The sequence below is a fragment of the Salvelinus alpinus genome, chromosome 19 (genome assembly GCF_045679555.1).
Source record: "Salvelinus alpinus chromosome 19, SLU_Salpinus.1, whole genome shotgun sequence".
NCBI lineage: Eukaryota > Metazoa > Chordata > Actinopteri > Salmoniformes > Salmonidae > Salvelinus > Salvelinus alpinus.
In genome coordinates, this window is record NC_092104.1 from 14465823 (window position 1) to 14493317 (window position 27495).

General features: G+C 41.0%; 1 protein-coding gene across 1 annotated transcript in view; it reads left to right on the forward strand.

Moving 5' to 3' along the window:
* Nucleotides 1-6313: 6313 nt before the first annotated feature.
* The window catches only part of LOC139545060 (importin-11-like), a 27658-nt gene continuing 6476 nt past the window's right edge, over nucleotides 6314-27495 (forward strand). The window contains exon 1 of the mRNA XM_071352436.1: nucleotides 6314-6648. Within this exon, the coding sequence (XP_071208537.1) occupies nucleotides 6547-6648 (102 nt within the window). The 5' untranslated portion in view covers nucleotides 6314-6546. The remainder of the gene's footprint in view (nucleotides 6649-27495) is intronic.

Sequence of the window (27495 nt, forward strand, 5' to 3'; positions counted from 1 at the left end):
AAAGCATAATGTTTCCACCTCCATGTTTGACGGTGGGGATGGTTTCTTGGGGTCATAGGCAGCATTCCTCCTCCTCCAAACACGGCAAGTTGAGTTGATGCCAAAGAACTCCATTTTGGTCTCATCTGACCACAACACGTTCACCCAGTTGTCCTCTGAATCATTCAGATGTTCATTGGCAAACTTCAGACGGGCATGTATATGTGCTTTCTGGAGCAGGGGGACCTTGCGGGCGCTGCAGGATTTCAGTCCATCACGGCGTAGTGTGTTACCAATTGTTTTCTTGGTGACTATGGTCCCAGGAGCCTTGAGATCATTGACAAGATCCTCCTGTGTAGTTCTGGGCTGATTCCTCACCGTTCTCATGATCATTGCAACTCCACGAGGTGAGATCTTGCATGGAGCCCCAGGCCGAGGGAGATTGACAGTTATTTTGTGTTTCTTCCATTTGCGAATAATCACAGAAACTGTTGTCACCTTCTCACCAAGCTGCTTGGTGATGGTCTTGTAGCCCATTCCAGCCTTGTGTAGGTCTACAATCTTGTCCCTGACATCCTTGGAGAGCTCTTTGGTCTTGGCCATGGTGGAGAGTTTGGAATCTGATTGATTGATTGCTTCTGTGGACAGGTATCTTTTATACAGGTAAGAAACTGAGATTAGGAGCACTCCCTTTAAGAGTGTGCTCCTAATCTCCGTTCGTTACCTGTATGAAAGACACCTGGGAGCCAGAAATCTTTTTGATTGAGAAGGGGTCAAATACTTATTTCCCTCATTAAAATGCAAATCAATTTATAACATTTTTGACATGCGTTTTTCTGGATATTTTTGTTGTTATTCTGTCTCTTACTGTTCAAATAAACCTACCATTAAAATTATAGACTGATCATTTCTTTGTCAGTGGGCAAACGTACAAAATCAGCAGGGGATCAAATACTTTTTCCCCTCACTGTACCTATATTTCCCCTATAGGAAACAATGGGATGACCTCAGAGTTCCATGAGTAATTTTTTTGTTGTTGTTTAAATTTTAACTAGCAGCAACGTGGGCAGGTCTTATTCCCAACAACAGGGAAGCAGGCATTGTGACATTTGGCTGGGAATAGAACATTCAGAAGGTGAGTTTGTGCCAAGGTGCTCAATAGAACTAATAGGAGCTGGCAGGGTGAAAAAATGCCCTGAAATAAGGCCTGTTTTTTTTTGTGATTACTTCAAAACTACGAAAGGCAAATGGGAAATATGAACTAGTTTTTATCAGAAAAAAGCATTATTAAAAATGTCAGACCAGGGCTCTCCAACCCTGTTCCTGGAGAGCTGTAGGTTTTCACTCCTACCAAAGTTGTAACTAACCTGATTCATCATACCATCCAGCTAATTATTATAATCAATTGCGCTAGATCTACAGGGGGGTATTCCAGAAAGATAGTTTAACAAATTCAGGATTCCCTGAACATACCTGGCTTTCCTTAACCAGATGAGGGAGTCTAGGATTTCTTGGTTCCAGATTGGCTGCTTCTCGTTTAAGTATTTAGGCTAACCGAAGCGCATATTGGTTGATCTGACAACTGGCGCATGTATGCAGCGTTCAAAAAGGTCCTTGTGTCAATGACAGAAAAAATGTCAGATATTGAGTCAAAAGACAAGAGTCCACAACAAGAAATAATTGTAACAATGAATATGTTAACATATTTACCTCCAAAAAAGTAATACAGCAGCAAAAGCCAGAGAGGCAGCCTGGCAGAAAGTTGCAAACAGAATAAATGTTTAAGTGAAGTGTCAGGATTCCAATATCTAATAGACCTAGCTTACACACATGGGTGATTTATTAATAATGCTTTCACTTTTTATAGAGCACGTTTATTACAAATCTGGTGTCACAGTTGCAATGGTAGACCCATTCCAAAGCCTATGTAGGATGAGTAATAATAATTGATTGAATTCATAGACTGCTTTTCATGACAACACGGGCAACAATGTGTTCTATGTTTAGTTTCAACACCAATGACCTTTGGAAAATCTGCGGGATGAATTAGGCTATTTATACTTTTTATCATGTTGCCTAGTCTTATTAATTAATTAATTAGTAAAACATTGCTGGCAGTCAACTCACCACAACCTACTGTACCTGCAGTTCTGTAAACGTCCTCCTTGATTATATGACCGGTTGAGGGCCAGGGAATGCAACAAAGGCATAAAAAAATGGTATTCAATGCGAAGCATAATCTTCTTTTGGCTCCACACACAGTTGCCTTTCCACATCGTTCAGCATCGGCAACATTGTAGAGGAAACTAGTAATACACAGAGTTTGTAGGCCTATAGGAGTCAAATCAAGCTTTATTTATACAGCACATTTCAGACATGGAATGCAACCCAATGTGCTTTACAGGAGAAAACAAATAGAAAATGATGAAAATAAAAGCTGAAATATTTACTACACAACAAACATAAGATAAAAATACAAAAGAATGACAAACTGAATGACTAAAAAGCACCCTAAGGAAAAGCAAAGCTAAAGATGTATTTTAATATCTCCTTTAAACATGTCCACAGTTTCGGGAAGAAGAAGCAAAACCGCGTTGGGTTACATTGGCTATGCAGGGGTTGAGTAAGTTGGACATTTTACATGATTGTGCTGAAAAACTATAACGTTCCAAAATAATATTTTCTGAATGACCTAAAGGATCTATTCAAGGTCAAATAATTCCTTCCATTTATAATGCACGGCCAACAATGCAGGCTCTGATGTCAATTGGATTTTCCGCAAAGGGACATGCCATAGTGACGGACAAGAATCTGATTGGAGGAGAAGCCTTGTCTTATTCACCAGGACAGGCTGAGATCAAGTGAACCTAGTTGGTAACAGGTTTGCTTCAGAGCATTCATTGCTATGGTTGTTAATCAGACTATACGTCGAGCTCTCTTTCTGGAACTGGAGTTTGCTAAAATTTTGATTTGACAGATCTCGCTAACTCATTAATCCGGCTTTCTGGAATACCCCTCAGGAACAGGGTTGGAGAGCCCTGCTGTAGACACTAATACTAGACAGACAATCAAAACCGAGACATGACTGTATACACTACGATGTATGTCACTGACTGTAAATCAGAAAGATGTTACTTATCATACCCGTTGAGACACTGGCCTGGTCTGTGTATAAGGTGGTATGGCCGTGAGCTAGGTTCCTGTACACTGACACTTCTCTGTATGTGCATTCATCAGGGATCAGAGGTGGCGGCTACTTGGATTGGCCGACTGTACCTCCTCCAGTTTAGTCAACAGGGATCTATGTGTCCGCCCCTCAATGAGCTGCAGGGTTTTGACACAAGCTATGTTAGATCTACAATTGTATGATGCAAACAGCTACAAATACTTTTGTTTATTCTTCCGCTTGTTTGGCTTCTTAATATCCGCTCTCATGTCCATTATGTTAGTTTGTTTGGGCTAGGGTTGCAAAACTCCCTGGTTTTCCAGATATCCCAGTTGAAACACTACTTGATTCAGGAGGGAATGAGAACAAAATCCGTAATCCTCCAAACAGGATATGTGAAAAATTATTACATTCCCCTGCTGTCAGGGTTACCAATCCTATTGTGTGTGTCTGTCTGTCTTTGTTTTTGCCCCTGTGTGATGGTGTGTACACTTTGACTTCACTAGATGGCCAGGGTTATCATGCATTTTGATCAGATGGATTCTGTGTGTTTTAGTCTTGTGACTAAATCACATTACATTTGTATTTGTCAGATGCTTGGTAAACGTGTAGACTAACAGTGAAATGCTTACTTACGGGTCCTTCCCAACAATGCAGAGGGAGAAAACAGAGAAATAATAGAAAAGTAATAACACGTAATAATAAATACACCATGATTAACAATAACTTGGCTATATACACAGTACTGAGTTGATGTGCAGGGGTACGAGGCCATTCAGGTAGATATGTACATATATGTAGGGGTAAAGTGACTAGGCAACAGGACAGATAATACACAGTAGCAGCAGCGTATGTGATGAGTCCAAAAATGTTGTGCAAAAAGGGTCAATGCAGATAGTCTGGATAGCTATTTGGTTAACTATTTAACTAACTATTTAGAAGGTTTATGACTTGGGGTAGAAGCCGTTTAGTTAACTATTGGTTTTATCTTCCATAGCAACGAGTTCAATTGGTGACCTCATATTTACTGTTGTCTGCATACTTGCAGATTTTTTATTTTTTAAATGACCAGCTTCCCCTGTGTGTCTGTCTGTCTGTCTGTCTGTCTGTCTGTCTGTCTGTCTGTCTGTCCGTCTGTCTGTCTGTCTGTCTGTCTGTCTGTCTGTCTGTCTGTCTGTCTGTCTGTCCGTCCGTCCTCTGATGGAATCCACCTGGCAGGTGGGGATGACTGCAAACTTAAGGGCTGGAATCTTAGAATGGGTTCCTCTTCCCCCACTTTCACTAGCAAGAGGCGAGGGATGCCAGTGAATGGAATCTTAGAATGGGTTCCTCTTCCCCCACTTTCACTAGCAAGAGGTGAGGGATGCCAGTGAATGGAATCTTAGAATGGGTTCCTCTTCCCCCACTTTCACTAGCAAGAGGCGAGGGATGCCAGTGAATGGAATCTTAGAATGGGTTCCTCTTCCCCCACTTTCACTAGCAAGAGGTGAGGGATGCCAGTGAATGGAATCTTAGAATGGGTTCCTCTTCCCCCACTTTCACTAGCAAGAGGTGAGGGATGCCAGTGAATGGAATCTTAGAATGGGTTCCTCTTCCCCCACTTTCACTAGCAAGAGGCGAGGGATGCCAGTGAATGGAATCTTAGAATGGGTTCCTCTTCCCCCACTTTCACTAGCAAGAGGCGAGGGATGCCAGTGAATGGAATCTTAGAATGGGTTCCTCTTCCCCCACTTTCACTAGCAAGAGGCGAGGGATGCCAGTGAATGGAATCTTAGAATGGGTTCCTCTTCCCCCACTTTCACTAGCAAGAGGCGAGGGATGCCAGTGAATGGAATCTTAGAATGGGTTCCTCTTCCCCCACTTTCACTAGCAAGAGGCGAGGGATGCCAGTGAATGGAATCTTAGAATGGGTTCCTCTTCCCCCACTTTCACTAGCAAGAGGCGAGGGATGCCAGTGAATGGAATCTTAGAATGGGTTCCTCTTCCCCCACTTTCACTAGCAAGAGGCGAGGGATGCCAGTGAATGGAATCTTAGAATGGGTTCCTCTTCCCCCACTTTCACTAGCAAGAGGCGAGGGATGCCAGTGAATGGAATCTTAGAATGGGTTCCTCTTCCCCCACTTTCACTAGCAAGAGGCGAGGGATGCCAGTGAATGGAATCTTAGAATGGGTTCCTCTTCCCCCACTTTCACTAGCAAGAGGCGAGGGATGCCAATGAATGTTGACATAATAAGGAGTCAAAATGCATTTGTAATACCCATGGCAAAGTAAGTAGGTGCACAAATGTAAAAGATATTTCTGGTGAAAGCACTCTAAGTGTATGCAGTATACACAGTAGCCCACGTCGGGAGCGCATTCTAGCCACAGGCAGGTAAATGAAGATTGATTTCACTATTTGAGTAATGCCTTTTATTTTCACCATTGTAATATAACCCTTGTGTTCATCAAGCTCCCATCTACATGATCAGTCAGTCTGTCAACATAAAGTGTTACCTCCCAAATGGAACTCTATTCCCTTCACAGTGCACTAAATTAGACGACTACCATAGTATGGTGCACTACAAAAGTAGAGAGAGAATATGTTGCCATTTGGGACACACATGATGTGATGGACAATTTGATGTCAAGCCCTTAGATTGCTCGTTATAGCTATAGGAGAGAGAGAATTCCCATTATTCACTGGAGTGATCGTATGGGCCATAGGATCACTCCAGTGAATAATGGGAATTATCTCTCCTGTATCTATGACGAGTAGGTGCTCCTATGGGTTGAGAGAAACATGTGCCAGCCTCTAAGTCAGAGTGCCCTGGGTGGAGGAGTGTGGAGACTGAAGTGGCATCCTACCCATGAGCACCTGCTGTTGGCTGCTTGCATGCACATCGACTTCCACGTCCTTCACTGCCAGCAAGCCCTGGGTGAGTCTGACTGTCTGGGACATGATGAGCAGATGAAAACTAAACTCATCCCTTTACCATAACTACCATATTTGACACATTTTTAAACGGGCATTCCAACAAAATAGGCTTAGTATTTATGTTTAGTGTTGTAGAAATTGTAAGAGCAATAATGTTTTGTCATTGTGTTCACTTCACTTTTTCCTCTAGAGGGCAGTGGAGGAGCGTGTTCTGTCCTAGCCTACATCCTTCACAACTCTCTGGCCTACGGGGTGGACTTGGCCAACCTTTCCCTGGAGGAGCCTGCTCCTCTGTGGAGAGGTTTTGGACTTGTTGGTAAAGCCCATGAAATCAGGAGTCAGAAGAATTGATGTGATATCTCACCATAGAGGATTGTTTAAGCCAACTACTACTAGAGGTCGACCGAATAATCAGCAAGGCCCATTAATTAGGGCCGATTTCAAGTTTTCATAATAATCAGTAATCTGCCTTTTTGGATGCCGATTTATGGACGATTACATTGTAATCCACGAGGAGACTGCGTGGCAGGCTGACCACCTGTTACGCAAGTGCAGCATCAAAAAGACCTTGTGTCTGCAAGGAGCCAAGGTAAGTTTCTAGCTAGCATTAAACTTATCTTATAAAAACAATCTTCACATAATCACTAGTTATCTACATATGGTTGATGATATCACTAGGTTAACTAGCTTGTCCTGCGTTGCATATAATCAAAGCGGTGCCTATTAATTTATCATCGAATCACAGCCTACTTCAACTTCTCCAAATGGGTGATGATTTAACAAAAGCACATTTGCGAAAAAAGCACAATCGTTGCACAAATGTACCTAACCATAAACATCAATGCCTTCCTTAAAATCAATACACAGAATTATATATTTTTAAACCTGCATATTTAGTGAAAAGAAGCGCATGTTAGCAGGCAATATTAACTATGGAAATTGTGTCACTTCTCGCGTTCAGTGCAAGCAGAGTCAGGGTATATGTAGCAGTTTGGGTCGCCTGGCTCGTTGCGAACTGTGTGAAGACTATTTCTTCCTAACAAAGACCGTAATTAATTTGCCAGAATTTTACATAATTATGACATAACATTGAATGTTGCGCATTGTAACAGCAATATTTAGACTTGGGGTTGCCACCCGTTCGATAAAATACGGAACGGTTCCGAATTTCACTGAAAGAAACGTTTTGTTTTTTAAATTATAGTTTCCGGATTTGACCATATTAATGACGAAAGGCTCGTATTTCGGTAAGTTTATTATAATTAAGTCTATGATTTGATATTTGATAGAGCAGTCTGACTGAGCGGTGGTAGGCAGCAGCAGGCTCGTAAGCATTCATTCAAACAGCACTTTACTGCATTTGCCAGCAGCTGTTAGCAATGCTTGAAGCACAGCGCTGTTTATGACTTCAAGCCTATGAACTCCCGAGATTAGGCTGCCAATACTTTAGTGCCTATAAGAATAGTCAAGGGTATATGAAATACAAATGGTATAGAGAGAAATAGTCGATGCGTCATAATTCCTATAATAACTACAACCTAAAACTTCTTACCTGGGAATATTGAAGACTCATGTTAAAAGGAACCACCAGCTTTCATATGTTCTGAGCAAGGAACTTAAACGTTAGCTTTTTTACATGGCACATATTGCACTTTTACATCTCCAACACTGTGTTTTTGCATTATTTAAACCAAATTGAACATGCTTCATTATTTGTTTGAGACCAAATAGATTTTATTTATATTAAGTTAAAATAAAAGTGTTCATTGTTCATTCAGTATTGTTGTAATTGTCATTTATTACAAATATATATATATATATATATATATATAAAAATCGTCCGATTAATCGGTATCGCCTTTTTTTGGTTCTCCAATAATCGGTATCGGCATTGAAAAATGATAATCGGTCAACCTCTAACTACTACTAGATGTTCCTGTCTCACTCATTTCACTGTACTCCTTCAAACAAACAGAAACACACAAAGAACCAGCACCAATTTCAATTATATATATATATATATATATATAACACATATATACAGTGGGGCAAAAAAGTATTTAGTCAGCCACCAATTGTGCAAGTTCTCCCACTTAAAAAGATGAGAGAGGCCTGTAATTTTCATCATAGGTACACTTCAACTATGACAGACAAAATGAGGAGAAAAAATCCAGAAATTCACATTGTAGGATTTTTAATGAATTTATTTGCAAATTATGGTGGAAAATAAGTATTTTTGTATGTTGTTGCAAAATGCTCATTCCAATGCTGCATACATGATGCGAATGCACCTGGCATTTATTCAATATTCCTTGGATTAAATAGGCCTACAATGAATAACATGCATGTATCTGAACTATTTATGATTGTGTACACCTTTTAGGTCAGTAAACATAACCGATCTTAATGTATGCTTCCCTGATAAGTGGGTCGCGGATTTGTTGCAACTGTTTGAAAGTGTGTTCCAGGAAAATAATTAGTTAAATCCACTTGTACTTTCATGTATATAATATTTTTTTAGCAATACATTTACTGTATTTACTGTACTTCTCTTATACTGTTACCTCTATGTGTGACTTACTTTGTGGACATCTAAGCTTAGTTTAACATTGTGCATATCTACTAGTATAATCAATATTCACCATAATGATTTTGCTTAGTGCATCATAGACGGGTTGGCTTTTAGCAACAAAACCAACGTGTGCGCAACTATGGGCCAAAACAGACGGGGTTGGCTTAGATTGTTCACAACATGTAAACTATATTTCATCTCCAATGAGCACTACAAATCAGGATCAATGAGTTAGCCGGCTAACTTTGATAAGCAACCAGAAACAACTATAGATTTTATGGTTTATTTCAAGCGTATCTTTCAAAATAATGAACAGTTATATCAATATTTAGGCAAGTTAGCTGGCGAACTCCTTGAACCTGCTTCGTAGTAAACCCTTGGTTGTCTCTCAAATACATCATTACAGTTGTTGGTTAGCTAGTGAATTTTAACCATATTAGCATAAATGTAACATCAGTCAAAGCATCTCAAAACACATGACATGGTATCAAGAACAAGATAAAACTAGCAGAAACGAACCACCTACGATTCCTCACATGGCAGCTTGTCATTGTTGCTTGCTATCTGGCCATCCAGAATCACCACAGACAGCCTTCTGCCCCACTGAAGTGTGCACATCGTTTTCATGACGTTGTCAGCTAACCTGTCTATACCTAGGCAACAGTACATCCTAATAACTTGTAGCCATCGTGTACTGATCTCTGGTAAAGAAGACAAAAGTAGTAAAACAATATGTAGCCTAATATGAATGTTTTATTTAGAATAGAACATAATATGGGGGCTCCCGAGTGGCGCAGAGGTCTAAGGCACTGCATCTCACTACAGACACCGTGGTTCGAATCCAGGCTGTATCACAACCGGCCGTGATTGGGAGTCCCATAGGGTGGAGAACAATTGGCCCAGCGTCGTCCTGGTTTGGCCGGTGTAGGCCGTCATTGTAAATAAGAATTTGCTCTTAACTGACTTGCCTAGTTAAATATAGATTAAATCAAAAAATAATATTAGTACCTTCAGCAAGCACATTGACAGTAGACCAGGCCCCATGATCAGGGCCTATATACACAAAGGTTGCTTACCGCCCCAATAGGTCCACAGACGACGCAATCACACTGCACACTGCCCTAGCCCATCTGGACAAGAGGAATACCTATGTAACGCTGTTCATCGACTACATCTCAGCTCACCCTGGGTCTCGACCCCGTCCTGTGCAACTGGGTCCTGGACTTCCTGACGGGCCGCCCCCAGGTGGTGAGGGTAGGAAACAACATCTCCACCCCGCTGATCCTCAACACTGGGGCCCCACAAGGGTGCGTTCTGAGCCCTCTACTGTACTCCCTGTTCACCCATGACTGCGTGGCCATGCACGCCTCCAACTCAATCATCAAGTTTGCAGACGACACTACAGTGGTATGCTTGATTACCAACAACGACGAGACGGCCTACAGGGAGGAGGTGAGGGCCCTCTGAGTGTGGTGTCAGGAAAATAACCTCACACTCAATGTCACAGGAAGGCCAAAAAGATCATCAAGGACAACAACCACCCGAGCCACTGCCTGTTCACCCCGCTATCATCCAGAAGGCGAGGTCAGTACAGGTGCATCAAAGCGGGGACCGAGAGACTGAAAAACAGCTTCTATCTCAAGGCCATCAGACTGTTAAACAGCCATCACTAACATTGAGTGGCTGCTGCCAACGTACTGACTCAATCTCTAGCCACTTTTAAAAAAATGTATGTAATAAATGCATCACTAGCCACTTTAAACAATGCCACTTTATATAATGTTTACATACCCTACATTACTCATCTCATATGTACATACTGTACTCTATACCATCTTGCCTATGCCGTTCGGCCTTCGCTCATTCATACATCTTTATGTTCATATTCTTATTCATTCCTTTACACTTGTGTGTATAAGGTAGTTTTTGTGAAATTGTTAGATTACTTGTTAGATATTACTGCATGGTCTGAACTAGAAGCACAAGCATTTCGCTACACTCACATTAACATCTGCTAACCATGTGTATGTGACAAATAAGATTTGATTTGAAATGATCTACTGTAGGATCTGTCTATACCAGGGATCTCCAACCATGTCCCTGGAGAGCTACCGTCCTGCAGGTTTTCACTCCAACCCTAATCTAGCGCACCTGGTTCTAATATCTGGTTGATACGCTGAATCAGGTTAGTTACAACTGGGGGTGGGTTTGAAAACCTGCTGGAGGGTAGCTCTACCCTGGAACAGGGTTGGAGAGCCCTGGTCTGTACAATATTATTCATTTTGCATGGTTTCAAATCTGTATTGCTCTCCAGGGTTTGTGTGCTTGTCTGATCAATTTAATACTGATCATCAGTATTGTAGGCTTTATCTGTATAACATGATAAAACAATGACACTACTCTATACTGAAGAAAATAATAACATACTTTATTAATTACTGGATTGGCCAAATACATATCAGTATTTCTAAAACCAGAAATTGTTAATTATCTTCCTCACTCTTGTGGTAAAGAATTGTCATGCACATGTACCCAAACCTTTTAATTCATAACAGTGAGGATGGAAGCTGCTGGTGGCAAGGAAATATGTTATGGATTCAAAACGCATCAAGCTTCGTCAAGTTTCATTTTTACTATCAAGGTATCTTTCTTTTCTTTTTTTAGGGGGTGATCAACTTTAATATTGCAGATAGATTGTGTGTTCTATCAATGTTATTGTTTACATCATTTCCAATCCCCCATATAATTATTTTCTTATAATTAAAAATATATATATTTTCCATCTTTATTATTTTGCCCTAACCCTACCACCACTCCCTAATTGGAGTAAACTAACGAACAACAATACTTAAGCTTCTACTTACACTTTATACATACTGTATTCATTTTACAGACACAGTATATTTTACATTAGTTCTCTTTTTAATTATTTTTTTAATCCCACCCTTCAGTTACACTCAACCCCACCCATCTACCCCATCTAGGTATAATTTCTTAGGTATTCATTTGAGATTGCATTCTGAAAAGGTGTAATTCGCAGATGAATGCCTTTCCTTAGATTGTGTTAGGGGTCTTTGGAAGGCCACTGCTAACATACAGTGCATTCGGAAAGTTTTCAGACCCCTTGACTTTTCCCACATTTGTTTTACAGCCTTATTCAAAATTGATTAAATTATTTATTTCCCCTCATCAATCTATACACAATACCCCATAATAACAAAGTGAAAACAGTTTAAGAAATGTTTTCAAATGTATAAAAAAAATAAAAAAAGATACCTTATTGTAAGTGTAACTACAGACCCTTTGCTATGAGTCTCGAAATAGAGCTCAGGTGCATCCTGTTTCCATTGATCATGCTTGAGATGTTTCTACTCGATGGGAGTCTACCTGAGGTAAATTCAATTGATTGGACATGATTTGGAAAGGCACACACCTGTTTATATAAGGTCCCATAGTTGACAATGCCTGTCCGAGCAAAAATCAAGCCATGAGGTTGAAGGAATTGTCTGTAAAGCTCCGAGACAGGATTGTGTCGAGGCACAGATCTGGGAATGTCTGCAGCATTGAATGTTCCCAAGAACACAGTGGCCTCCAACATACTTAAATGGAAGAAGTTTGGAACCACCAAGACTCTTCCTTGAGCTGATCGCCCGGCAAAACTGAGCAATTGGTAGACGGGCCTTGGTAAGGGAGATGACCAAGTTTCCGATGGTCACTCTGACAGAGGTCCAGAGTTCCTCTGTGGAGATGGGAGAACCTTCCAGAAGGACAACCATCTTTTCAGCACTCCACCAATCAGGCCTTTATGGTAGAGTGGCCAGACGGAAGCCAATCCTCAGTAAAAGGTGCGTGACAGCCCTCTTGGAGTTTGCCAAATGGCACCTAAAGGACTCTCAGACCATGAGATAAGATTCTCTGGTCTGATGAAACCAAGATTGAACTCTTTGGCCTGAATGCCAAGAGTCACATCTGGAGGAAACCTGGCACCATCCCTACAGTGAAGCATGGTGGTGGCAGCATCATGCTGTGGGAATGTCTTTCAGCTGCAGGGACTGGGAGACTAGTCAGGATCAAGGGAAAGACGAACGGAGCAAAGTACAGAAAACCTGCTCCAGAGCGCTCAGGACGTCAGACTGGGGCGAAGGTTCACCTTCCAACAGGACAGCGACCAGTGCCCGGACTTGAACCTGACCAAACTTCTCTGGAGAGATCTGATAATAGCTATGCAGCGATGATGCCAGATCTTGAGAGGATCTGCAGAAAAGAATGGGAGAAACTCCCCAAACACAGGTGTGCCAAGCGTCATACTCAAATAGGACGTGAGGCTGTAATCGCCGCCAAAGGTTCTTCAACAAAGTACCGAGTAAAGGGTCTGAATACTTATTTTAATGTGATATTTCAGTAAAAAAATATATAATTTGCCAAAAATTATAAAAACATTTTTTTTGCTTTGTCATTATGGGATATTGTGTGTAGATTGATGAGGAAAAAAGCAATTTAATCCATTTTAGAATAAGGCTGTAACGTAACAAAATGTGAGATAAGTCAGGTGGTCAGAATACTTTTCCGAATGCACTGCAGCTAGCTTTCTATGTGGTTGTGCCATTTTCATGACCATGTTGTCTGTGTTGACAACGCATCTATTTACTTGTAGGAAATGTAGCTAGCTGGCTACATGCCTAGCAAGATACGAGTCTGCGGGCAAGTTCGCCAACGTAAGTTAGCAAGGTATCTCTAACTAGGTAGGTAGCTAGGTAGCTACACTGAACAAAAATATTAACGCACCATGTAAATTGTTGGACCCATGTTTCATGGGAAACTGGTCACAATTGAAGGAATGATGGATGGCGCTAAATACATGTAAATTCTTGAGGGAAACCGGTTTCAGTCTTCCAGAGATTTGAGACTGGGGACAATGACCCTAAGCAGGACAATGACCATAAGCATACTGCTAAAGCAACACTCGAGTGGTTTAAGGGGAAACATTTAAATGTCTTGGAATGGCCTAGTCAAAGCCCACACCTCATTCCAATTGAGAATCTGTGGGATGACTTAAAGATTGCTGTACACCAGCGGAACCCATCCAACTTGAAGGAGCTGGAGAAGTTTTGCCTTGAAGAATGGACAAAAGTCCCAGTGGCTAGATGTGCCAAGCTTATAGAGACATGGTGGCTCTACAAAGTTCTGCACGCTCAAGTTTTCTGTTTGTTTTTGTTTTATTTCTTGTTTGTTTCACAATAAAACATATTTTGCATCTTTTTAAAGTGATAACCATGTTGTGTAAATCAAATGATACAAACTCACAAAATAATTTTTAATTCCAGGTTGTAAGGCAACAAAATAGGAAAAATGCCTAGGGGGTGAATACTTTCGCAATCCACTGTATCTATATTCCCAGTCATGTGAAATCCATAGATTGGGGCCTAATTCATTTATTTCAATTGACTGATTTCCTGTAATGTACTGTAACTCAGGAAAATCTTTGAAATTGTTGCATGTTGCATTTATATTTTTGTTCAGTGCAGCTAGATGTCTTTGACAGTTTTGCAGAGTAGAAAAATATCCTCCGTTGTAGCTTACGTTAGCACTATTTTCGTTCTAGTAAGAACTCACAGCTATGGAACTATTTAGCTGTCAATTAGAATTTCCCTTGAGACTCGATGCAGCCAAATCATTGTTTTGATTTTAAACGACAACTACGAAGATGACTAGTCATACATATCCATCTTATGTATTAGTGTAGCCTGCTAACTGTGACAGGAATCTTGCTAATCGTGATGATACTCCAAGAATTTTAGCTTTTCTGACGTTGCACACAGACCACTTTTTATTGATATTCTAATCAATATTGTCTCCAGAGCACTTTGTAACCACACTCTTCCCATAGAAACAAAGCAACATCACCCACTGATGAATGTACCAGAAGTACAGTTGAGGCCAAGTATGTTGGCACCCTTGCATGTTTCTTAAATTATTCTACATTTCTTTGGTCATCAACATTGCAGAACCAATTTTATTTTTGTAAACTTGAGTTAAAAAAAAATATTGAGAAAATAAAGACAAATGGCATGGACAAAATGATTGGCATCTCGAAGCTAGTACTTGATTGCTTCTTGTAGCCATCAATGAGCTTGCTGAACCTTTCTACTGACAATTTGGTCCACTTTTCAGTAGGGTCCGAGAGTGAAGTACTTACACTATAGTCTAACATGTTGGCTCAGCATTCCCGAACAGTCCCATTACAAGTCAGAATGTTGAACAAACTTCATTTCAACTTAGTTTACCTGTTGTCCTCTGATTTTCTCCCTATGTCAGAGGTAATCTGAGACAAAATATACACAGGGAAGCATTATGAGATTCTTCTTTCTCATGGTCTGAGAGTCCTTTAGGTGCCCTTTGGCAAACTCCAAGCGGGCTGTCATGCGCCTTTTACTGAGGAGTGGCTTCAGTATGCTGGTCGCACGTGACAAACACTTGCACAATAGAGAGAAATAGTCATGTTGTCTTTTTGTTGGCACTATCTGGTTCGTTGGACAAAGCCTATTGGGGAAACGAATGTCGTTTTTGGATAAACACTGAAAATGGTGGTAAACATAGGCTTATGAGATCTTATATGTTTTGTTCTATGAGATAATCTTCATCAGCCAACTTCACTTATTCTGACTTTTGAAGTATTTATGTAAAGGTCATATTAACGGACTGATATTATCTCATAATATATAAGCTCTCCTAAGCCTACTGTCAAAAGGACCAACAGCATGGACAAGCATTAAAGTGTAAATCTCTAATTGTACTCAACGTTCTGGTTTGTAGGGACTCTTTCTTTCAGACTAAAAAGCCATGGGGTAACCATGGTAACAGTCTGTTCAGGCAAACTTTTCAGCAGCAAGCTGCTCTAATTCTTCTATATTTGACGGGTGCCCTACACCAACTGCTGTTTTCAGATGCCTTTTATACCATGGCTATAATTTAACATATTTACCGCTATCAATGTGTTCAACATCCACTGAAGTAGATAGCAAGTATACTAGATAGCAACAGTAGTTGCCTTGGTAACCAGACAAACAGACATGCTAGTTTATCTAGCCAAACCAGCAGGCCATAGCATACTATTATGAAAATCTAATTCAACGCCAATGTTTTCAATTCAACTTTTGCTTTCAAAAGCAGCTCAAACATAGAACATGTAAGAATGAACTATATTCATTGAATTCTACCGTGCAAATATACAGTGCATTATAGGGAAATAATGCACACTCTAGAATGCCCTTCAAGCCAATCAGAAACGAGTAATTAACAAAGTCATGGTATAAATATGGTAAATGTCATTCCATTTGCTTCGTTCCGGCCATTATTATAAGCCGTCCCCCCTCAGCAGCCTCCTGTGCTTTGGGGTTGTCTTCCTACTGGAAGACCCACAACCTTCAATGGAGACCCAGGTTATGGACACTGGGTTGACCATTGGACTACAAAACACCTGCTAATCTTCTGATTTTATTATGCCTTGTGCACATTTAAGGCCCCCAGTTTCAAAGGCAGCAAAGCAACCTCACAGCATTATCATAGCTTCCCCATGTTTGATTGTAGTGAGGATGTTCTTTTAATTGAATGCTTCATTTGGTCCTCTGTAAACCCAGGGCTGATCTGGATCTGGATCTTGGTCCACAGAACATTTTCCCCAGGATTAAGGCTTGTTTAGGTGGGTTTTTGAGAAGTTCAATCAGGCTTTCTAGTCTCCTTCAGCAGTGAGGTCTTCCTATGTTTACCAATGGCTAAATTAAGTGTTCATAGAAAACAACACCCTCTCTACAATCAATTATGGGTGTAGTTCGATAATACTGTGAGGTTGCTTTGCTGCCTCTAGTGCTGTGGGCCTTGAATGTGTGCAAGGTATCATAAAATCAGCAGATTATCAAGGTGTTTTGGAGTGCAACGTTCAACCCTGTGTCCAAAAACTGTGTATCGTTTTTGAAGGTTGTGGGTCTTCCAGTAGGACAACAACCCCAAACACACATAAAAAGCACCCTGGAATGGTACAGAAAGAAACGCTGGACTGTTTTGGAGTGGCCAGTGAAGAGTCCAGATCTGAATCGCATCCATAACATATGGCGAGAGCTGAAAACAGCAGTTGGTGGAGGGCACCCCTCTAACATTGAAGAGTTGCCAGTAGAAAGGTGCAATGTGCTCATTGATGGCTACAAGAAGCGTTTGTCGGCAGTTATGTTGGCCAAAGGCTGTGCAACCATGTACCAAATCTGGGGCGCCAATAGTTTATTCCATGCCATTTGTCTATTTTCTAAATTTAAATTGTTAACTTAAATTTACAAAAATAAATTGGTTCTACAATGTTGAAAATTCAATAAGGTGTGGAGACCAAATGTTGTTTTCAATTTCAACTTATTTCAGAAGAAATAGGAAATTATTTAAGAAAAGTGCAATGGTGCCAATATATGTATGGAAAAACTACCTAACATAAGGAATGGGACCAGCACACAGAAATTGTTGTGGCATTTTGCTTAACATTTCAAGGGGGGGTTGAGAAATGGCCATAGTCTGATCGATGTCCTATCATATGCACTGACTCAAAGACCAGTCTCCCAGTTGTGACATTTCACTGTGAAATACAAAGAAACAGATTAATAGACAGGTCTGTGAAAAGCTGCAGTACTCTGCTATTCCCAATCTTATAGAGCATGCATGACACTATCTTGATATCAAAATAAAAACATTTAATAAAATAAAAACATTTCTGAAATGACTCATTTGTTACAAGCACATTTCCTCTGATCCTTGTTTCCATGTTTCCTCTCCTTAACTCTTATCACTTCCCTCTGACTTTGGGTAGGAAATGAGTGAAGGCTAGGAAAAGAGGACACAAGGAGTCGAGGAAAGGCTATTGAGATTCAGCCCTGGTTAGGTTGAAACGTGTTGCACTATGCTGCTGTATGAATTGCCAAAGGGCTGATCTTTCATTACTTTGTATCGAGTGAGTTGAGAAAACACTTTTGCATCTAAAACCAAAGGCTACCCTGTTAGTATACACATAACGTAGGCTACATGCATTCTCTCTTTTGTCATTTTGGATTGTAGTTTCTTCATGCCTCTAGATGGCAGTCTATCACAGTCATTTCCTTACTGAACCGACCTACTCCTACACACTAAGCTCTGTCTCTCTGTTCTTGTAGCTTTAGGGCCTTTTGTGTGTTAATTTAACAGTTTAAAAAAATTCTACTAACCAAATCCCGGATTGCCCCTTTACTTTATCTTGTATTTAACTGTATTTTAATATTTCATCATTAGGCCTACTTGATGTGAAAAAACAAATAGTTTCACTTGTTTTGGTCTTTTAACCAAGTCTTCTGGGATGCATACGTTATAAAGTGGATAATAAATTATTTTATTTAATAAGTTATTTCAATAAAGTTTGAGAAAGAATTTAAAGTCACACAGTTACAGACAGAGAGCTGTATAGCCTATTTCGTCAGTGAGTAGGCTAAATCAAATCAATGTTTATTTTGACGCGTACACGGTTTAGAAGCTGTTAAATACTTGTTAATAGCACCGAACAGTGCAGTAAAATGTCAAACAAGTACAAGTACACAAATAATCAGACACAAGAAATCAAGAATGGCAGAACGAATCCAGGTAACAACCCAAATAATTCTGAGCATCATTGTTAGTTCTTCTGAGCATCATTGTTAGTTCTTCTGAGCATCATTGTTAGTTCTTCTGAGCATCATTGTTAGTTCTTCTGAGCATCATTGTTAGTTCTTCTGAGCATCATTGTTAGTTCTTCTGAGCATCATTGTTAGTTCTTCTGAGCATCATTGTTAGTTCTTCTGAGCATCATTGTTAGTTCTTCTGAGCATCATTGTTAGTTCTTCTGAGCATCATTGTTAGTTCTTCTGAGCATCATTGTTAGTTCTTCTGAGCATCATTGGACTCAGCTTAGATTTTCTGACTCCGTCTCCCTTTGAAATGTAGAAGACAGGCAGCTTTCGAACTGTGAGGTAGGAGTTGTGACTGTAGGATAGAATGGTTTCCCCTCTCAGAGTTGCAGAGAGAAGCAGCTGCTTTTGTTGTCAGGAGGACTGCCTGCATGGGGACCAGGTGTGCAGCTCTGTGCTCTGCTTTGTGAGGCTGTGCCTGCCTGCGTCATTGGGACAGACATGCCAGGGATTTTACTGCCTGTGTGATCTGTTATGAAACGAGTGAGAGAGAGGGGGATCAGGCTGGAGGACAGATATGATGAAGGGAAGGAGGGAGATGTGAGAAAGGACGGAGAGAGAGAGGGAGGGAAGGGGGTGTAAGCACCGTGGTTCAAATCCTCGAGATGGTAATGTGGAAAAATCTGCAGTGGTAGAAAAAGTACCCAACTGTCATACTTGAGTAAAAGTAAAGATACCTCAATAGAAAATGACTCAAGTAAAAGGGAAAGTCAGCCAGTAAAATACTACTTGAGTTAAAGTGTAAAAGTATTTGGTTTTAAATATACTTAAGTATCAAAAGTAAATGTAATTGCTAAAATATATGTAAGTATCAAAAGTAAAAGTATAAATCATTTCACATTCCTTATATTAAAACCTGTTTGGGATAGGGGGCAGCATTTTCACGTTCGGATGAAAAGCGTGCCCAGAGTAAACAGCCTGCTCCTCAGGCCCAGAAGCTAATATATGCATATTATTAGTAGATTTGGATAGCAAACACTGAAGTTTCTAAAACTGTTTGAATGATGTCTGTGAGTATAACAGAACTCATATGGCAGGCGAAAACCTGAGAAATATCCAACCAGGAAGTGGGAAAACTGAGGTTTGTAGTTTTTCAAGTCATTGCCTTTTGAATATACAGTGTCTATGGGGTCATATTGGACTTCCTACGGCTTCCACTAGATGTCAACAGTCTTTAGAACCTTGTTTCAGGCTTCTACTATGAAGGGGGAGCGAATAAGAGCTGTTTGACTCTCACGTGCACCCGTGAGAGTGAGCTGCGTTCCTTTTAATTTCTAAAGACAAAGGAATTGTCCGGTTGAAACATTATTGAAGATTTATGATAAAAACATCCTAAAGATTGATTCTATACATCGTTTGACATGATTCTACGAACTGTAATAGATATTTTTTGACTTTTCGTCTGGACTTTCGTCTGGACCCGCGCCTAGTGAATTTCGTTTGGTGAACTAAACGCGCTAACAAAAAGGAGGTATTTGGACATAAAGATGAACTTTATCGAACAAAACGAACATTTATTGTGGAACTGGAATTCCTGGGAGTGCATTCTGATGAAGATCATCAAAGGTAAGTGAATATTTATAACTCTATTTCTGACTTTTACTGACTCCACAACATGGCGGGTATCTGTATGGCTTGTTTTTGTGGCTTAGCGCTGTACTCAGATTATTGCATGGTGTGCTTTTTCGGTAAAGCTTTTTTTAAATCTGACACAGCGGTTGCATTAAGGAGAAGTATATCTTTAATTCTATGCATAACACTTGTATCTTATATCAACGTTTATGATGAGTATTTCTGTAAATTGATGTGGCTCTCTGCAAATTCGCCGGATGTTTTCGAGGCACAACATTACTGAACATAACGCACCAATGTAAACTGAGATTTTTGGATATAAATATGAACTTTATCGAACAAAACATACATGTATTGTGTAACATGAAGTCCTTTAAGTGTCATCTGATGAAGATCATCAAAGGTTAGTGATTAATTTTATCTCTATTTCTGCTTTTTGTGACTCCTCTCTTTGGCTGGAAAATGGCTGTATGTTTTTGTGACTAAGCGCTGACCTAACATAATCGAATGGTGTCCTTTCGCTGTAAAGCCTTTTTGAAATCAGACATGATGGCTAGATTAACAAGAAGTTAAGCTTTAATTTGGTGTATTGCACTTGTGAATGTATGAAAGTTAAATATTTCCCCAAAATATTTTTAATTTCGCGCTCTGCCATTTCAGCGGATGTTGTCTAGGGGTTCCGCTAGCGGAACCTAGTCTTAAGTAAACCAGACAGCACCATTTTCTTGTATTTTTTTTTTTTTACAGATAGCCAGGGGCACACACCACAACTCAGACAAACAAAGCATTTATGTTTACTAATTCCACCAGATCAGAGGTAGTAGGGATGACCAGGGATGTTCTGTTGATAAATGTGTGAATTCGACCATTTTCCTGTCTGCTAAGCATTCAAAATGTAACAAGTACTTTTGAGTGTCAGAGAAAATGTATGGAGTAAAAATTACATTATTTTCTTTAGCAATGTAGTGAAGTAAAAGTTGTCCTTGAGCATGGTATTTAACCCCCAACAACAACTGCTCCCCGATTCCCGATGGCGTGGACATCGATCAAGGCAGGCCCCCACACCTATCAGATTCAGAGGGGTTGTGTTAAATGCGGAAGACACATTTCGGTTGAATGCATTCAGTTGTGCAGCTGACTAGGTATCCCCTTTCCTCTTTGTCTTCTTGTTTAATGTCTACCTTCTACTGATTAACCGTTTCCATATTCCTCTCTTAATTAAAAATGTGATGTGAAGGAGAGGTGCTCCCACTATCATAGCTGCTCCTCCGCAGGCTTCAGTAGACCAGTATCCTGACTGGTGTATCCTGACTGGTAGCCCGGCTCAGGGCTTGTAAGACCACTGAGCTGGCAATCCCTATACTTGGAGACACCTGGCCAGGTATGGATATGGAGAGCCACCAGTCAAGATACTGGTAGCGGGAGCTATGATAGTGGGAGTCCCTACCTGGTTCCCCCCACCCACACACACACACACATAGGCAAACAAAGACAAAACCTTGAAAAGTTCCTCAAGTTAAGATTGATCTCCAAATTAATACATGATGGAGATTAGAATACAGGCTAGAGACATTTTTAGGAAAACAATGTTTGGCTCGGTCGAGAAAGTTTTGGGTTAAGTTATGCAGACAATTATTTGAAAAGTAATTCCTACTGTGGGCCCAACATGCTTCTCTTATGCTTTTGGATCATCTCAATTTATGCAAATCTGTGGCGATGTGATATCATATGCAGCTGGTTTCTCAAATGTCAGAGAAGGCTGCATATCCATAACAACAGGAGCAGACACAGCAGTGGGGATCTGCTGATGTGGTTTCCATTAACATATCTGCAGGCAGTTTTAAAGAGGGAGGGAGGGACAGAGAGGGAGGGATGGAGTAAGATAGGGAGGGAGGGTGGTTTAGAGGGAGTGAGAGTGGATGGGGGGGAAAGGGGGATGGAGAAAGGGAGGTAGAGGTCTTCTCATTTTGAAATGGACACGGGGCTTTGTCCCGGACCTTACCCAAATGCAGCTGCCCCCACGGATCAGAGGAAAACCAGACCCGGTCAGGTCCAGACCCAGTCTGATCCGAGTGAGGGAAGCAGCAGAAAAGCTATGTCATTAACTGAGCTGTTAATGTTCGAGCCAAGGGAGAGAGGAACGGAGGAGCTCTAGCAGCAGCAGGTGTGTGTGTGTGTGTGTGTGCACACGTACGGTCGCTCACGCTTACGAGATGCAGGGAGAGAGAAAAGGCAACAATCAAGCAGACTCGCACTAGTTACTAACTTCCAGCTGCCAAAACTAGGTTATTTGTCTCCCAATCTGATTACACAGTACCTGTTTTGCCTGCATCAAACAGAGTCCAGAAGCTAGCTAGCCAGCTAGCCTGGTAGGCTAATTGAGGCTATATAGGCTGCGCTTTCCCCCTCCTACACAATTAGCAGCCTACCTGTTGGCTCTTGGTGGTTGTAGCCTATCCTTTTAATTTCAGATATACTATCCTCACTGATGCTCAGCTGGAAACTACTAGACTGTAATTATCATGTTATCACATTGGATTAGACCCTGTCATAAATTACAGACCATTAGATGACACACAATGCCCCAGTCTAGCCCTGCTTGTTGTGTCACTGTCGGAGCCATCGTGTGTGTGTGTGTGTGTGTGTGTGTAATACTCCACGGGGCTGTAAAGTGATCTAATCTCTCCCATCTGTCCTCAGTAAGTGTACTGTAGATAGGCGTTTGTTGATCTCTATCCATCAGCTATCCAACATTTTGTTACTGTAGATCAGTGGTCACAAACCGGTCGATCTTGATCGACTTGTCGATCTCCAAGGAATTTCTAGTCGATCGCCAAACATTTCTGTAAAAAACATAACGATAAAGCCTTGTTCCTATTTTTTTGTATTTGGTCGGGCTGTTGGTGGTAGGTGGAGCCAATTCAGTTGCCCTGCGCGCCGGGAAGGCAAACTGTTGCCATTTCATGTGTACAAACTCTGCTTCCCGGTGGGCCTGTAGAGGATATCAAGTGTCCTACAGGCCTACCGCTGGCCAATCAGATTGCTCAAATGACAGAGTCTGCAGTAATTTAGCAGGCCTAAAAGAAAGCTACGGCAAAATTGATATTGTGAGATTTCAAAACGTTTAAAACCACGACTAGAGAGAGACTGTCAACGAATACAGGAAAGAGCTGATGTTTTTATGAGTGAGTTCATGTTTAAATTCTTACTCAGCACTGTCAACTTTGTATTCAACACTTATAAACCATAAAATGTGCATTCTTCCTATTTCCACTCAGCGCTACAACAAGCAGTGCAGCAGTAATGAATGAGTAGGAAAGTGTATCTGTAGGCTTGCATTGTTGTTATTATTAGCGGCTTGGGTCTTTTTTAATATCAAGGAATATTTCACTTTATCTGTTCATAAGAGTAACAACATGAATTTGTGCACGAGACAGAAATAATCCGGTGCGACTCGAGTTTCGCCATCAACTGGAAGACTGTGTCCCTTTCTGGTTTGGTCAGAGTCAGTGGAGGAAAGGGAGAGCGGGAGGGATGTTGAGAGATGGACCCTTAGTCTGCTGACCATCAGATTAAGGCACCATCAGCCCAGTAAAATAAAAAGCAAATTATTTAAATGTGTGCTCACTCAGCTGTGACTCACAAGTAATACCACAATGGATCTATTACCGGTGTTATCATATAGCCTACCTCAAATTTTGAAATAAAATTAAAACTTCTTACTGCTAGCGAAACCCTTCGACAATATCCGCTGAAAAGGCAGAGCGCGAAATTAAAAAATATTTTTCCGAAATATTTAACTTTTATACATTCACAAGTGCAATACACCAAATGAAAGCTTAACTTCTTGTTAATCTACCCATCGTGTCCGATTTCAAAAAGGCTTTACAGCAAAAGCACACCATATGATTATGTTAGGTCAGAGCCTAGTCACAAAAACATACAGCCATTTTCTAGCCAAAGAGAGGAGTCACAAAAAGCAGAAATAGAGATAAAATGAATCACTAACCTTTGATGATCTTCATCAGATGGCACTCATAGTACTTCATGTTACACAATACATTTATGTTTTGTTCGATAAAGTTCATGTTTATATCCAAAAATCTCAGTTTACATTGGCGCGTTATGGTCAGTAATGTTGTGCCTCGAAAACATCCGGCGAATTTTCAGAGCCACATCAATTTACAGAAATACTCATCATACACTTTGATAAAAGATAAAAGTGTTATGCACAGAATTAAAGATATACTTCTCCTTAATGCAACCACTGTGTCAGATTTCAAAAAAGCTTTACCGAAAAAACACACCATGCAATAATCTGACACAAAAACAAGCCATACAGATACCCGCCATGTTGTGGAGTCAACAGAAGTCAGAAATAGCATGATGAATATTCACTTACCTTTGATGATCTTCATCAGAATGCACTCCCAGGAATTCCAGTTCCACAATAAATGTTTGTTTTGTTCGATAAAGTCCATCATTTATGTCCAAATACCTCCTTTTTGATAGCGCGTTTAGATCACAAATCCAAAATCACGAGGCGCGGGCAAGTCCAGGCGAAAGTTCAGACGAAAAGTCCAAAAAGTTATATAACAGTTCGTAGAAACATGTCAAACGATGTATAGAATCAATCTTTAGGATGTTTTTAACATAAATCTTCAATAATGTTTCAACCGGAGAATTCCTTTGTCTTTAGAAATGCAATGGAACGCAGGTCGCTCTCACGACCATGCGCTTGACCAGCTCATGGCACTCTGCCAGACATCTGGTTGAAACAGCTCTCATTCTCTCCCCCTTCACAGTAGAAGCCTCAAACAAAGTTCTAAAGACTGTTGACATCTAGTGGAAGCCCTAGGAAGTGCAATATGACTCCATAGACACTGTATATTAGTTGAAAAACTACAAACCTCAGATTTCCCACTTCTTGGTTGGATTTTTCTCAGGTTTTCTTCTGCCATATGAGATCTGTTATACTTACAGACATCATTCAAACAGTTTTAGAAACTTCATAATGTTTTCTATCCAAATCTACTAATAATATGCATATCCTGCCTGAGTAGCAGGAAGTTCACTCTGGTCACGCTTTTCATCCGAACGTGAAAATGCTGCCCCCTATCCCAAACAGGTTAAAAAAATATCCCGAACAACAATGCATTGGCAGGTAAATTCAAGCAAAACCAGTATGCGTTGATAATGTATTGGGCCTAGAGTTTCCTACACAAACCTCATTGCTACAGAACTGTTTTTAGTTGGTGCATAGGCTTACATTTTTTAAGTCATGTTAATAAAAAATCAGAGCGGTAGATCTCGGCATGTATTTTGACTCAGAAAGTGATCTTGACTCAGAAAAGGTTGGTGACCACTGCTGTAGATAGTCTTTGTTGATCTCTATCCATCAGCTATCCAACTCCTTGTTACTGTAGGTGGTTGTTAGGACTCCAGCCAACCCACTGAGGCTGGAAAGACGCACTGCCAGACTTAGCTTATTTTACCCATACAACCACACAATTTGAGTCTGCTCCAAGTCTGGTACTCCAGCCATCTTCCTGAGTCTCTGCTCTATTGAGACAATTCAGGACTGAGTTGAGAACAGATTGTTGAATTCTGCCCCCTTCTCACCCATGTGGTTCAAACTTTTCAAAGCAGCTTCACCCATCATTCCTCCTGCTGAGAGGACTGGGTATGTGTCGGTGTGTGTGTGGGTTGTTGATCTGTGTACAGTGGAGCGTGGCAGCACTGCTGTGATTATCTCGGTCTGGCTAAATGCCCACTCCAGACTACCAGCTCCCAGCATGCCCCTCTCATGCACCCCCACCTCGGCCCTGCTGGCAGGTGCTATTACATGTTTAGTAATGAGCACAACGTTGTGTCTCTCTCCTCTCTATCTTTCTCTCTCTCTTTCTCATTTTCTCTCACTCTATCTTTGTCTCCCTTTTTTTCTCTCGCTCTCACCCTCTGTAATCCCCTCCTCCTGTTGTAATCCTTCTAGGACAGCTAGAGTGTGACAGCTAGACAGCTAGCCAGTGTGCCATCATCCTGGGAGTGGCTTTATTAATATACACTGCATAGTAAGGATGGGAATTGCCAGGGACTAATACGATATTATCACCATACTGAGGGACCTCAACATACCATATTATCACCATACTGAGGGACCTCAACATACCACATTATCACCATACTGAGGGACCTCACCATACAACATTATCACCATACTGAGGGACCTCAACATACCATATTATCACCATACTGAGGGACCTCAACATACCATATTATCACCATACTGAGGGACCTCAACATATGATATCACCATACTGAGGGACCTCACCATACCATATTATCACCATACTGAGGGACCTCAACATACTGAGGGACCTCACCATACCATATTATCACCATACTGAGGGACCTCAACATACCATATTATCACCATACTGAGGGACCTCACCATACCATATTATCACCATACTGAGGGACCTCACCATACCATATTATCACCACACTGAGAGACCTCAACATACCATATTATCACCATACTGATGGACCTCAACATACCATATTATCACCATACTGAGGGACCTCACCATACCATATTATCACCATACTGAGGGACCTCACCATACCATATTATCACCACACTGAGAGACCTCAACATACCATATTATCACCATACTGAGGGACCTCACCATACCATATTATCACCACACTGCATTAATTCCCTGTTTCTCCTTCCTCTGCCCTGCATTAATTCCCTGTTTTTCCTTCCTCTGCCCTGCATTAATTCCCTGTTTCTCCTTCTTCTGCCCTGCATTAATTCCCTGTTTCTCCTTCCTCTGCCCTGCATTAATTCCCTGTTTCTCCTTCCTCTGCCCTGCATTAATTCCCTGTTTCTCCTTCTTCTGCCCTGCATTAATTCCCTGTTTCTCCTTCCTCTGCCCTGCATTAATTCCCTGTTTCTCCTTCCTCTGCCCTGCATTAATTCCCTGTTTCTCCTTCCTCTGCCCTGCATTAATTCCCTGTTTTTCCTTCCTCTGCCCTGCATTAATTCCCTGTTTTTCTTTCCTCTGCCCTGCGTTAATTCCCTGTTTCTCCTTCCTCTGCCCTGCATTAATTCCCTGTTTCTCCTTCTTCTGCCCTGCATTAATTCCCTGTTTCTCCTTCCTCTGCCCTGCATTAATTCCCTGTTTTTCTTTCCTCTGCCCTGCGTTAATTCCCTGTTTCTCCTTCCTCTGCCCTGCATTAATTCCCTGTTTCTCCTTCCTCTGCCCTGCATTAATTCCCTGTTTTTCCTTCCTCTGCCCTGCGTTAATTCCCTGTTTCTCCTTCCTCTGCCCTGCATTAATTCCCTGTTTCTCCTTCCTCTGCCCTGCATTAATTCCCTGTTTCTCCTTCCTCTGCCCTGCATTAATTCCCTGTTTCTCCTTCACCTGCCCTGCATTAATTCCCTGTTTCTCCTTCCTCTGCCCTGCATTAATTCCCTGTTTCTCCTTCCTCTGCCCCGCGTTAATTCCCTGTTTCTCCTTCCTATGCCCTTCATTTTCCCCTGTTTCTCCTTCCTCTG